Source organism: Ailuropoda melanoleuca, chromosome 2, assembly GCF_002007445.2.
Source record: "Ailuropoda melanoleuca isolate Jingjing chromosome 2, ASM200744v2, whole genome shotgun sequence".
NCBI classification, from domain to species: domain Eukaryota; kingdom Metazoa; phylum Chordata; class Mammalia; order Carnivora; family Ursidae; genus Ailuropoda; species Ailuropoda melanoleuca.
Genome location: NC_048219.1, coordinates 165,140,976 through 165,154,591, shown reverse-complemented (window position 1 = coordinate 165,154,591; position 13,616 = coordinate 165,140,976). Strand labels below are relative to the sequence as shown.

Genomic DNA, 13,616 nt, shown 5'->3' with positions numbered 1-13,616 from the left:
TTGAGCCCACTTTGGATATCACCAGAGCCTTCTGTTCTGGGAAAGCTAATAAGTGGTCAGTTCCATTTACCATCCTCTTCAGAATCTGCGACACTTCCAGGTAGAACTTGAAGAGGAAGCTGACGATGAGAGTCCTCTTGAACTCCACCCTCCCACCCGGAGCTGAGCCTGGAAGGGTAACTTCATCCAGAACCAGCCTGCAAGCTGCGTCCAGCATCTCCTCATTCCAGGGCCTATGGAACCAAAGAGAAGACTCCTAGCTGACAAGACTCATTACCTCGCAGGCTCAGCTCGTGTGTGAGACAATTAATGACAGTGAAATGCAGGGAATAAGAGTACAAGCTCCATAGCTGGGCAACTCAAACTCAAATCACAGTCCTTCACTCTCAAGGTGTCTGGCCCAGGCCCACCACTTCCTCAGCAGTAAAAGGAGAATGAGAGTAGAACTCACCTCCTAGAATGGTCATGAGAAAGACACGACAACTTGTGTTAAGTCCTTAGCCCAGCAGTAACTGACCCCTATATCACTAGAACATTTACTACATGCCTGGTCCTGTGGTAAGCACCTTGTATGTATTCACTCATTTAATCTAAGAGGTAGGGATGATTATTGCCCTTTGACAGATAAGGAAAGGCACTGTAAGGTTAAGCAAGCCGACTGAGATCACACAGTTAATCGGGGTTGACTGAGTTCATACTTTTAACCATTCCTCTTTGTTTACTTTTGAAATGGTAACTGATAACCTAGTAAAACACCAGAAATATTGGCTTAGTATTATCTATAGAAACAAAAGTCACTTAAGCAAATGACTTTAGCCATTTATTATAAAACAAATTCCCATAGTTTATTTTTTATCATGGTAAATTATTCTCTCACAGTAGAAAATGCATATTTTCTTATTTTGCTTACTGTGTCTACTGTGCTATTGGGAGATGGGTTCTCTCCCTCTTTCCTTCTCCCCCTCCCTGCCCTCTCTGTCTCTCTCTCTCACACACACACACACACACACACACACACACACTACATGATACCCACTTCAGAATTCACCATCATCAAGACACATGGAAATAATCATGGAATCCTCCTGGAATTCCGTGCGATTACAAAGGAAGGTGGTGAGCATTTTTCCTCTTGTAACCGTGTGTCACCACACAGAGAGATGCTCCGTTACTTGGAGTCTAAAGACAGGATGCCGTACCTTCCGATGAGCTTCCGGCAGGAATTCTTTGCACAGACAGTGGTTGGGCCAACGCCTCCGTATGAGATGGATAACTCTCTGATGATGTCACCCCCTTCTCCAAAAAAGACTCTCATTCCCGAATTGACTACGGCGAGTGCATTCTGTTGCCGCTGGGCTTGTCGAAAGCCTGACACAAATTCCCACTGAAGGCGGAGTTAAGTGGCACATGTAGAAATACAGTGAGTGACAACGATACATGGAACAGTTTACGTACGCTGCCTCGCTGGCCCTTTATGGGCGGCACCATGTCCCCGAAAATCGATGTATTAAAGTCCTAACTCCCAGTGCTTCAGAACGTGACTGTATTTGCAGGTACGGTCTTTAAAGAGGTATTTACATTAAAATGAGGTGATTAGGGTGGGCTCTCATCTAACATGATGGTGTCCTCATAAGCGTTAATAAACAGAGGGAAAACCATGTGAAGACACAGGGAGAAGACAAGCCAAGGGGAGAAGCCTCTGAAGAAACCAACCTTGCTGACATCTTGATATCAGGCTTCTAGCCTTCTGAATTGTGAGAAGGTAAAGTTCTATTGTTTAAGCCACTCACTTATGGTTCCTTATGATGGCAGCCCTAGCAGACTAGTATACCCTTCAAGGCAGGCTTGATTATTCCCATTTTACAGATGAGGAATCCAAGCCTCAGAGTGATTTGGTACTAAGTTCAGGTCACAGATCCTGAAACCAGGACTCAGTCTTGAGTCTGAATTCACTTTGAGTCCAAAGTCCCTCTTTCCCTTAAGTTCTATTGGAAATGTATTTCTTTAGCCTCTTCCTAACCCCAAGATATAGGTAGAGCATATTTTCGAGTCTTCTTTAGGGAAAAGCCTTATGGGTCAAAGAATTTATAAACATCTTTAGAGTTTGGGTTAGGTGGAGATAAGAGACAGAGAGAGAAAGACAGAGAATGGTAGGGACAAGGGTCTCTTGATTCTAGGAATGATCGGGGAGTGCATAGCACAAGTAAAAAGTATTCACAACTACTGTAATCTCCCCTGTAAATAGTCAACACCTCTTTTCAACTCACCATATTTGGAATTAACAAGCTGCAGACCCACAGTAAAAGCAGGAGACTGAAAGGACATTCTCACCTTCCTCGAGTGGAGTATTTTCACTGAGATCAAGATCTCCTCAGGCTTCAGATCTGCGCTGGGGCACCTTCTGAGAAACTCCTCATTTAAAGGAACCTGTCGTTTTCCTTCTGTGGAAAGAAATGACACTTTCCCTGGAACCTGTTCTGTTAAACAATAAAACTTTGGAAATAATTCTACCAAATATCTGATGAAACTGGTTGTTTGGGAAAAGAAGTGTTCTTTCTATGCTTAGCCAATCTTCTCCCAACAACGGCATCGAGTGGTGTTTCTTCCAGACTAGGTCCCACCTGTTTTGTTGTTGTTGTTGTCTGTTGTTTGCTTCTTTGCTTGCTTATAAATAAAAATATCTAGCAGAGTAGTCCAGAGGTCACATAGAACAGGACATGAACAGTCCTCTTCCCAGACAGCAAAATTCATTTTGAGCTTTGTAAGTAGGCAGTTGTTATTAATATTCCTCTTGATATTCTGATCAAGTCACTCAACAAACACGTATCATTTTTAACTAGGAACCCTACTAGGTTCAGTGATGAATAAATTGCCTTTAATAAATGTATACTAGTGAGGTGCTGCCTTATTTTTTTTATATCTTTTTCCAACACCTAAAGAGTTTCTGTTCTTTAATCAATACACTGGGAGAGGAACAACTTTAAGCTATAATATAATATGACTTTAGAACGAAAACTAAGAACCTTTTGATGTTTACATTCATATCACAAGATACATTTCTCATCACATGATTATTTTAAAGGGATGTTACTTAAACATACAACTCTGAATACTAACCTTCTTCCTTAAGATAATTTTGTGGTTCAGATAATACAGAGAGTAGATATTTAACAATGCAGGTAATAGAAGGCTAGTCCATATTTTTAAATGAAAATAAAAACAGATTTATAAGGGACCAATTAGCAGTAACTATTAACCAAGTTGGAATAAGAGAAATATATTAAAAGCCCTGGACTTTGTTTCAAAAACAAAACTCATATAAATATAGAATAGAGCCCAACCATTTTCAACAAAAAAAAGTCTGTAGGCTTCCATCAATGAACAACTAAGTATGAGCACACAACATGAAGGAGTGCCACAATCTTCCTGTGCCACCTGAAGAAAGTCTTCAACAAAGGGGCTCAGTAGCTCCCAATAGCCCATAGTTCTCTCTACTACTCAGGTCACAGCAGGACCCTAACCAACACAAGTAGGGTGACCAGACAGGAAAAGACCAAGCACACGGCCTCAAAAAGAAAGCAACAAAGACATTGGAAGTGTATGGAATTAGGAACAGACTAACCAAATTTCGAGCATCCAGAAAGATGGGAGAGAATTATTAATATTACAAAGAATAGTCATCTTCAAAACTGGACCTCCTGCCTTCCCAGAGAGAAAAACAGATAAGAGGAGCAGGTTTAATAATCTCCAAGAAGGAGTTGTCACTTACTTTTTGATAGCAAGTTGAGGGTACAGTTGCCCACAGCCAGCAGGGGATTCAGATCTGAATCTAGGTGCCTGCTCACGATATGGCCCCCTAAAGACTTTTTAAAATAATGAGTTATTTTCAATACCTGTTATATAATTGTAAACACACAAGTGATAAAATAAGAATTAAGCAAGGTTTTGGAGAATTGTTATTTTTCATCTGTTCTTAAAGAATGAAAATGTCATGATTTGTCAGAGACAGTCACCCAAGACATGTATGCCAGAGTTTACCATCATCAAATACATACAGCCATGTTCCTGATCTGAGATCCAGCCAGAGTTGTCAAATGCTTCAAGAGAGCACAGTACATCCGTGTCTTCTCCTCTGGGAGGTTCTGGATTACTTCACCCAAGATGTACTGCACCTGAGTCAGGCTGAGGCCAGCACCTAAGGTCAGCTCTGAAGTGAAATCATTTATAAATAATGCGGTGCGATCACTGCTGACCAGGAAATTTCATTAGACTAAAGTTACAGACATGGGATCTTTTTCCTGGATACTTGCTGCCCGGCTAATTGATGGTAGTGGTGGTCGTGGTGGTGGTGGAGGTGGTGGTGATGGAGGTGATGGAGATGGTGGTGGTGGTCATGGTCGTGTTGTTAATGGAGGTGATGGTGGAGGTGGTGGTGATGGAGGTAGTGTGTTAATGGAGGTGACGGTAGTAGTGGTTATGATGGAGATGGTGATAAAGGTGGTGGTAGTGATGAAGGGAGTGGTGATGGTAGTGATGGTGGTGGTGGTTGTGATGGAGGTGGTGGTAATGTTATTAGTGGAGGTAATGGTGGTGATTGTTGTGATAAGGTGATGATGAAGGTGGTGGTGGTTATGGAGGTAGTGGTGATGGTAGTGATGGTCGCGGTGGTTGTGATAGAGGTGGTGGTGGTGATGGAGGTAGTGTGTTAATGATGGAGATGGAGGTGGTTATGATGGAGATGGTGATGAAGGTTGTGGTGGTGATGGAGGTGGTGGTGATGGAGGTGGTGGTGGTGGTAGTGTTGTTAATGGAGGTAATGGTGGTGATGGAGGTGGTGGTAGTGATGAAGGTGATGTAGACTAAATGTTTTTTACTATGCTGAATCCTTCACAGAATCTCCCTGAATCTTAAGAAATCTTTGAGATAATAGCCCCATTTCACTGATGAAGAAACTGATACTCAGGACTTGACTAAGTTCTCACAGCTAATATGCAAAATAGTCAAGAATTGGACTTCATAGCTAGACTCCAAATCCACATTTATAGTACTTCTCATCATTGTCATTAAATCAAATTCCTTTGTGGGAACAGATGAGCCGGGCTGTAAGCTGCTCAATACATAAACCTGCTCTCCTTACTACTGTGCTTCTGGAGAGCAAAGACTGTGTTCTATTCATTTATCTTCGATCCAGCACTTAGCACAACACCCCTCATTGAATAGCTGTTACATTTCTCTGATATGGCAGACATAGAAAGTTTTGCAGTAGACTGACTATTCAGACAATTAGTATTTCATGTAACTATAGAGAATTCTTCCCTGGGTCTCCTCCAGAATGTTATCGTTTTTGTAAGGAGAGAATCTCTGTATATTATAATTAGGAATAATTCTTTTTCTGCTTGTCTGTTGGACAAAGGACATAAATTGATTAATGAATGTGAACTAAGAAAACAGGGACCATAAGAACTCACCATTATGTGAACAGTTTGCAAAATTCAGTTCTTCAATTCCATCAGGAGAAATTATAACTGGGTGAAAGACACCCTTTAATTTCATTTCAGGCCCTAAAGGATTAGAAAAAAATAAAAAAATAAATTTTGAAGCTGTGATTAACAGTGATTATCTCTGGGTGCCTGGGTGGCTCAGTCAGTTAAGTGTCTGACTCTTGGCTTTGGTTCAGGTCACGATCTCAGGGTTGTGAGACTGAGCCCCATGTGGGACTCTGTGCTGGGTGTGGAGTTCGCTTAAGATTCTCTCTCTCCCTTTTCCTTTGCCCCTCCTCCCCTGCTCACACTTTCTCGCTAAAAAAAAAAAAAGTGATTATCTTTAAAAACATAAAAATTATAGATCTTTCCATCTGCTCATTGCCAAATCACCCAGAGACAGGCCAGATGGATTTCCACTGAACTCCGAGGACCCTTTGAACTCGTCAGCTTGAAGTCTTGGCTGACTAGCATGAGACAACTTGTGGCATACTCAAAATTCTCTTTGGGAGGACTCTGGGAGACTACTCAAAGAAGTAGGCAGTCAAACTGAGTTCACAACAGACACAACAGAAAGACCCTGTAACTGTGAGTGTAAGAAAACCATTTCACATCTGTCAGGATACCACTGAAAGAGGAAACGAAGAGCAACTTCAAATATGAATATGAGCCCAAGATCAATCGCCTGCCACATGGAAAGAAAGGACAGCTGTCACTGGAACTGTGACTTCTGAGTTGTTATGAAGCAGATCTCCTGGGTGCAACTCTATGCACTGCCCGGATTCTGGGCAACAGCAATTTACTTATGTAATGAAAATTGTGAAAGTCTCTTGAGCAATCCTAAGGTAGTCAAGTCTAAATGATTAAAAGTGTTTTTCAGACTGTTTTTCCTGAGAACATGCATATAGGAGGTTCTTTCCTCCAAAGTTCTTTTCCTCAGTTCCCCCATAAGAGGTCCCTGGAGTTCTACATACCTACAGAGGTGTTCCCCATGACAACAGGGGCCTGAGGATACTTGAATTTAGCTTCCAGAAGTGCCGTCAGGGTCGTTGGTGAAATCCATGTCATTCTATCACCACCAAAAATCCTAGTCCTTTGTGGTTGTTTCTCAGCCATTATCTGTTAAAACAGCAAGAGGGATTCAAGATCATTTTCACCTGTTTCTGCCCCATTTTGATAGGAAACAGAGAAAGGAAATGGAGATCTTTTTAAAAAATAAAATAAAAGTGACCTTAAAGTAAAGCTTTACTAAGGAATCGGAGTTCAGATTAAACACATAAAAATATTTAATTCCTTCTGGAGACTGTTCTCCTATATCTACCTTTGCTGCTTTTATATCTCAAAGGAACTCATCTCAATGTTTAAAAATATTTTAATATGCTTTATTTTGTCAAATCATTCTCTGGAAGACTACACTTCAACAAAGCTGGAAGTAGAAAACAGGTCTACATTTATAAATGTTGTGATGTCATTTCATGACATTTTCTTATAGATACGATCTGCTGCTTTTAACAGTCAACTATCCCCTTATGATGGTTCTACCCTCATTCACCCATCTCTGTCTTAGTCCCATACTCTTTAGACCTTGGGTTAAGAATGGCAGATGGATGTTACCTATTTGCCAGTCAGCTTCTGAGAGGATCCATAAGCAAATAACCTTCCTAAATATCTCCCCACGAATTCCTCTAGAATGAGCTCAACTTTGCCTTACCATTAGCTCTGGAGGAAATATCAATTCTTGAGTTGGATCCAATGGCAGAAACTCCTCTTCTGAGAAGAGTTTTAGACTTATCTTAAAAAAGAGAGAGAGAGAGAAAGAAACAGGAGTTATTGTCATCAGGCAACTCTAACTACTTTAAATCCTGTGTGGAATGAGGTCAGAAGAAGAAAGACATACAGCAGACAGACAAAAAGCCAACTGGCCAGCCACAATGCCTGGGTTCTAAGCCAAGGGGGCTCTAACATAAACCTAGTTACTAGTAACTCAGTGCAGATGACAATGGTCCTCCAAAGCTCAACTTCTTGCACATTCTCCTTGCAGTCTGGGAAAGCAGAGGAGGCACCAGCAGCTGAGAACAAGAACGTTTCCCCAAATGGCCACCTCTCACTTCTCCCTCTGCCAGTTCTTCAGTCCCCTAACGTCTTCACTTTGCTGCTAGCCCTTGAAAAAAGACTTGAAAATTTTAATTTATTTATTTTTAAACTAAGAGACATTAAGGGATCAATGTGTTTTCTCTCCTATGGATAGTTGTACTTGAACCACATAATATCTGGAATGAGGAATAAAGTTGTTAGGACAGGATTTTTTGTTTTCCTTTTTTTTTGGATGAAGATGGAGAATGGAGCCGGTGCGGGGGGGCATGCTGAAATCCATCAAATGAGTCAACCTAGGCAGCCATTTATTCTTACTAAAAGTAAGCTGGTTTCTGTTCATGAGAAAACCTTATAAAAAATTTACATTTCACTGACCTTATTTACTTCTTCAAATTCTGGTAATTCATTTATTCCTTGATCCAAATAGCAAACCCCATTTTCTCTACTTTGACAGCAGCCAGAAGTCTAGTGGGTGAAACAAATAATCAAGGATTTATTGCTGATTCTACGAAGTATTTTTTCAGCTTTCTTGAGGTATAATTGACAAAATTATATATTTGAAGTACACAATGTGGGGATGCCTGGGTGGCTCAGTCAGTTAAGCATCTGCCTTCAGCTCAGGTCATGATCTCGGGATCCTGGGATTGAGCGCCACATCAGGCTCTTTGCTCAGCAGGGAGCCTGCTTCTCCCTCTGCCTCTGCTTTCCCTGCTTGTGCTCTTTCTCTCTCTGACAAATAAATAAATAAAAGCTTTAAAAAATATAAAGTGCACAATGTGATTGTTTTACATATGCGTAGTTTGTTAAATGATTACCACAATCAGTTTAATGAACACATCCATCATCTCACAGTTACCATCCTTGTGTGTGTTGTGAAAACACTTAAGTTCTACTCTCTCAGCAAATTTCAAGTACACAACACAATGTTATTAACTATAGTCACCATGTTGTAAATTAGATTCCCAGAGCTTATTCTTACCATAATTGAAGGTTTGTGCCCTTTAACCAGCATCTCTTTCTCCCAGTCCCTACCCCCGGTAACCACCATTACACTCTGTTTCTGTGAGTTCAACTTTTTTTCTTTTTTATATTTCACATATAAGTGAGATCATAAAGTATGTGTCTTCCTTTATCTGGCTAATTTCACTTTGTGTAACGTCCTCTAGATTCACCCATGTTGCTGCAAATAGCAGGATTTCCTACTTTCTCGTGGCTGAATAATATTCGTGTGTGTGTGTGTGTGTGTGTGTGTGTGTGTGTGTGTGTGTGTGTGTACCTTCATCCGTTGATGGGCACTTAGGTTATTTCCATTTCCTGGCTATAATGAATAATGCTGCAATGAATATGGGAGTTCAGAAATCTCTTTGAGGTACTAAGTTCATTTCCTTCAGATATATACCCAGAAGTGGGATTGCTGGATCCTATGGTGGGTCTATGTTTAAATTTTGAGGAAATCCCACACTGTTTTCCATACTGGCTACACCAATTTACATTCCCATGAACCATGTAGAGAGATAACTTTTCTTCATATCCTTGCCAACATTTAACTTTTCATGTTTTGGTAACAGCCATCCTAATAGGTGTGAGGTATCTCACTGTCGTTTTGATTTGCATTTCCCTGATGACTAGTGACATTGGGTATTTTTCAAGTACCTGATGACCATCTGTATGCCTTTTTTTAAAAAATGTCTATTTGGATCTTTTGCCTATTTTCTAATCAAATTACTTTTTTTTTTTTTGCTATTGAGATGTATCATTTCCTTATATAATTGGATATTAACTCCCTATTGTTAATGGTTTGCAAATATCTTCTCCTATTGTGTAGGTTGCCTTTTCATTTCGTTGATTGCTTTCTGCACTGTGCCGAAGATTTTTATTTTGAGATAATACCACTTATTTTTCCTTTTGTTGCCTATGCTTTCGGTTTCACATACAAAAAATCATTGCCAAGATCAATGTCAAGGAGTTTTTTCCCTATGTTTTATTCTAGGAAATTTATAGTTTCAGGTCTTACATTCAAGTCCTTAATTCATTTTGAGTTCATTTGTGAGTGGTATAAAGTAGGGGTACAATTCATTCAGATTTTCCCAAGCCATTTATTAAAGAGACTATCCTTTCCCCGTTGTGTTCTTTGCACCCCTGTCAAAGATTAGTTGACCATATATGCATGAGTTTATATATGGGCTTTCGATTCTGTTCCACTGATCTGTGGGTCTGTTTTATGCCAGTGCCATGTTGTTTCAATTGTTATAGCTTTGTGAAATAGTTTGAAATCAGGATGTGTGATGCATCCAGTTTTGTTTTTTCTCAAAATTGCACTGCCTATTTAGGGTCATTTTTGGTTACATGCAAATTTTAGGATTTTTTTTTCTATTTCTATGAAAAATACTAATGGAATTTTGTTAGGGATTGCACTGAATCTGTAGATTGCTTTGGTAGTATGGACATTTTAACAATATTAATTCTTCCAATCCATGAACATGGGATATCTTTCCATTTATTTCTGTCTTCCTCAATTTCTTTCAACAGTGTCTTCCAGTTTTCGGTGTATAGATCTTTCACTTCCTTGGTTAAATTTATTCTTTATTCTTAAGTATTTTATTGTTTTTGATGCTATTATAAATAGGATTGTTTTCTTAATCTTTCTGATAGCTTGTTGGTATATAGTAACACAACTTAATTTTGTATGTTGATTTTATATCCTGCAACATTTCTGAATTCATTGATTAGTTCTAACATTTTTTTTGGTGGCGTGTTCAGGGTATTCTATACATCAAGTCATGTTATATGCAGACAATTTTATTTCTTTCTTCCCAATTTGGATGCCTTTTATTTCTTTTTCTTGCTGAATAGTTTGGCTAGGACTTCTGGTATTATGCTTAACAGAAGTGGTGAGCGTGGGCATCCTTGTCTTGTTCCTGATTCCATTTATTGTATTCTTCAGCTCCAGAATTTCTGTTTGTCTCTTTTTTAAATTATTTCTATCTCTTCTATCTATATGTTAAACTTCTCATTTAGTTCATATATTGTTTTCCTGATCTTGTTGAATTATCTTTCCATGTTTTCTTGTTGCTCATGGTTGGTCGGATCCATGTCCTACTGATGCCCTCTCAGAGCCCTGGCTGCTCTTCTCCCACCCTTTCCTGCCCCCGGATTGTGCAGCACTCCTCAGTATTCTGGATGGGGTGAGAAAGAAGTGGGCCTCTCTGGCAGTGTCCACACAGCTAGGGAAGACAGATACCCACTCACATACTCTCACATTCCCCCATGGCACAAATCAGGAGCCAAGAAGGTCTGACTTGGCACTGAACTGTGCCACCTTGAGGGAAGGATGATGCAGATAAAGTGAAACTGTCCCTTCCACTCTCTTCAATGCATACAATCTTGGACTTATTGTTGTTGTTGTTCCACTGGTGTGATGGGATTTCTCCACTGGACTCCTGGACTTCCATAAGCCACTCTTATCCAGGAGTGATTGTCAAAATTGGTGTTCTTTGGGAAGAAGAGAGTAGAAAACTCCCATTTCACCATCTTGCTGATGTCACCCCTCTATTGCCTAAGTCTTGATTCAAGCCTGGCAACTGTCCTCACCTAGATGGAAAAGCTGCTGGTCCAGCCTCAGGTAGTGTCGGTCTTCTGGGGTGAGCTGCTGAAGCTGGAGATGAAATGCAAAGTCCAGGCAGGAAGCAAAGTCCCCTCTACTAACTATTAAATAAAACAGGTGACTACTAGTTGAAACATAATACAGAATCAATACTGCTAAATGTTATGAAAAAGAACCATGTGTATGTAAACATATCCATAATAACTTCTAATAAAAAAGAATCTAAGGTTACAAGAAAATTTGAATAGTAGTGATTATTCAACAAGTTAAAATATGTAAAAATCTTGTAACAAAGTCTGGTACTCAGCAATAAATATTAACAATATTAATAATATCTAATATTTTATCAGTGATATATATTAACAATTACTATGACTATCACTCAGTTCTTATTTATGACATATTGATTTCATAGTTTTAACGTCCAAAGGGCAATCATTTATCCCTCATTTCCAGGTTGTTTGTTCATTTATTCATGCAACAAACGGTGACTGAGTGGCTACTCAGTTGGTGCATGGTTACCAACCCTGAGATGCACAGGCTCCGCTGTCAAGCAGCCCACTGCCTGATGGAGAGATGGGAGAGCAAATGGAATGAAACCACGGTGTGACCACTGCTGTGACAGGGGCACGTGCAGAGGGTGGCAGGAGCAACAGGGGGCGGTGCATCTGACACAAACCGACCAGGAAAAACCCCTCGAAACAATGACCCACAGCCAAAATTACAGTGCTTAGGTGCTCATTATGTGACTATCAGGGCATGCTCAATGAATGAAAGTAAGAACCTGCCCAAGATCAAATAGCAAACAGCAATTACAGACCCTGAGATAAGAAGGGGCCTTGTATTAGTAACAATAGCTGTTCCCCTAATCACATTTGGTAATCTGTAATGTTTTGTTTCATTAGAAAAAAAATACACTCAATAATGTGTTCCTTTCCGGAACGCCTGCATGGCTCAGTTGGTTAAGCATCCAACTCTTGATTTCGGCTCAGTTCGTGATCTCAGGGTCATGGGACTAAGCCCCACATAGGGCTCCACACTCAGTGGGTAGTCTGCTTAAGATTCTCTCTGCCTCTCCCTCTGTCCCTCTCCCTTGACACACTCAATCTCTCTCTCTCTCTCACTCTAAAATAAATAAATAAAATCTTTAAAAAAACAGTGTTCCTTTCTACTTACTTTACAGAAAGTCTTGCATGCATCAATTATGGGCCTATATCCAGTGCAACGACATAGGTTACCTGAAGGAGAAAAACTCAACTGTATTACTCCGGTAACCTAGAGAGAGGCACAGTCTGCCAAATACACGATGGAAGTAAGGACCCCATCCAAGAACAAAGCACCATTTGACATTTCAGTCTACATAATCTACAATTTTTTTCGTCAGCAACTTGGGATGTTAAGTTGAGAGTCCTGAAGTAGAGCTGAACAACTCAGTTATTTGTGTTTTCCCTCTGTAAACAGTTTTAGATCTTCTGCTTATGGTAGGTGCTCAAAGAACACAATGATTTCAAGCTAAAAACTTGGTCTACAGGCATATTCAGGAGCAAAGCTTCAGTTGACAGATCAAAGACATTTTATAGCAGCAAAGGCAATCATTAAACTTTGGAAACAACTGGGCACACAATTTATTTACAACAGATCATTAGGGCAGCATTTCTCTCACAGTGGTCCACAGCCCACATTCACCCCTACCCCCCCTCCAACCTGGGGTCTTATTTAAAAAAACAAAGCCACTGAAGCAAGCTATCTGGGGTTTAATCCCAGGAATCTTTACTCTTTTCAAATCCCCCCATGGAAGTCTTAAGCACTCTAAAATTTGAAAACCCCTTGCTCACATTATAAAGAGCCATGAGATCAAATGCGTAACAGGACCTAACGGAAATCAGGCAGGAGACAGTTGATGTGCTGTATCTCTCCGTTGTACTCCCATTTGCTCCGGTCTTCCATGCACTGTTAGACACAGGAGCTTTAACCTCGTGTTCTCTGGCAGTGGAATAGGGTCCTCGGGAGGCACGATATGGATGTATAGAGCCATGGAGAGTTTCACTGGGATTTGGGAGGCTATTATTTTAAAAAATTGTTTAGAATCTTGCTAATGAAGACCTCCTCCATCCACACACACACTGAGCTTCTGAACTTGATAAAATCACTCTAGACTGGATAAAGACGTTTATTTGAAATAAGAATCACCAGACGATCTCAATCTCTTTGATCTCATGTTGTATTCATCAAGAGCCCTCTGATTTCTAATAGGATCCTGAGAGCACCCACTCCATAGGAGACAGTGATGGGAGAGAGAGGCATGTGGAGAAAACTGGACCCTTTCCACGCATAAATGAATAAACTGGCTTTGTAATGTCTGTAAAAATAAATAAATAGGGGTGCTTGGGTGGCTCAGTCGGTTAAGCAACTGGCTTCGGCTCAGGTCATGATCCCAG

The 13,616-nt window shown here is 40.2% G+C and overlaps 1 protein-coding gene across 4 annotated transcripts in view; it reads right to left on the bottom strand.

The window, feature by feature from the left end:
* AOX1 (aldehyde oxidase 1) overlaps positions 1–13,616 on the bottom strand; it is a 79,312-nt gene that overhangs the window by 50,412 nt on the left and 15,284 nt on the right. For all 4 annotated transcript variants that reach the window (XM_034654925.1, XM_034654926.1, XM_019795978.2 and 1 more), the window contains 10 exons: positions 12,355–12,416; positions 7,950–8,039; positions 7,192–7,272; positions 6,455–6,599; positions 5,469–5,561; positions 4,056–4,207; positions 3,770–3,863; positions 2,332–2,441; positions 1,200–1,384; positions 71–233 (listed from right to left, as the gene is read on the bottom strand). In XM_034654925.1, coding sequence (XP_034510816.1) covers positions 71–233; positions 1,200–1,384; positions 2,332–2,441; positions 3,770–3,863; positions 4,056–4,207; positions 5,469–5,561; positions 6,455–6,599; positions 7,192–7,272; positions 7,950–8,039; positions 12,355–12,416 — 1,175 coding nt within the window. The remainder of the gene's footprint in view (positions 1–70; positions 234–1,199; positions 1,385–2,331; positions 2,442–3,769; positions 3,864–4,055; positions 4,208–5,468; positions 5,562–6,454; positions 6,600–7,191; positions 7,273–7,949; positions 8,040–12,354; positions 12,417–13,616) is intronic.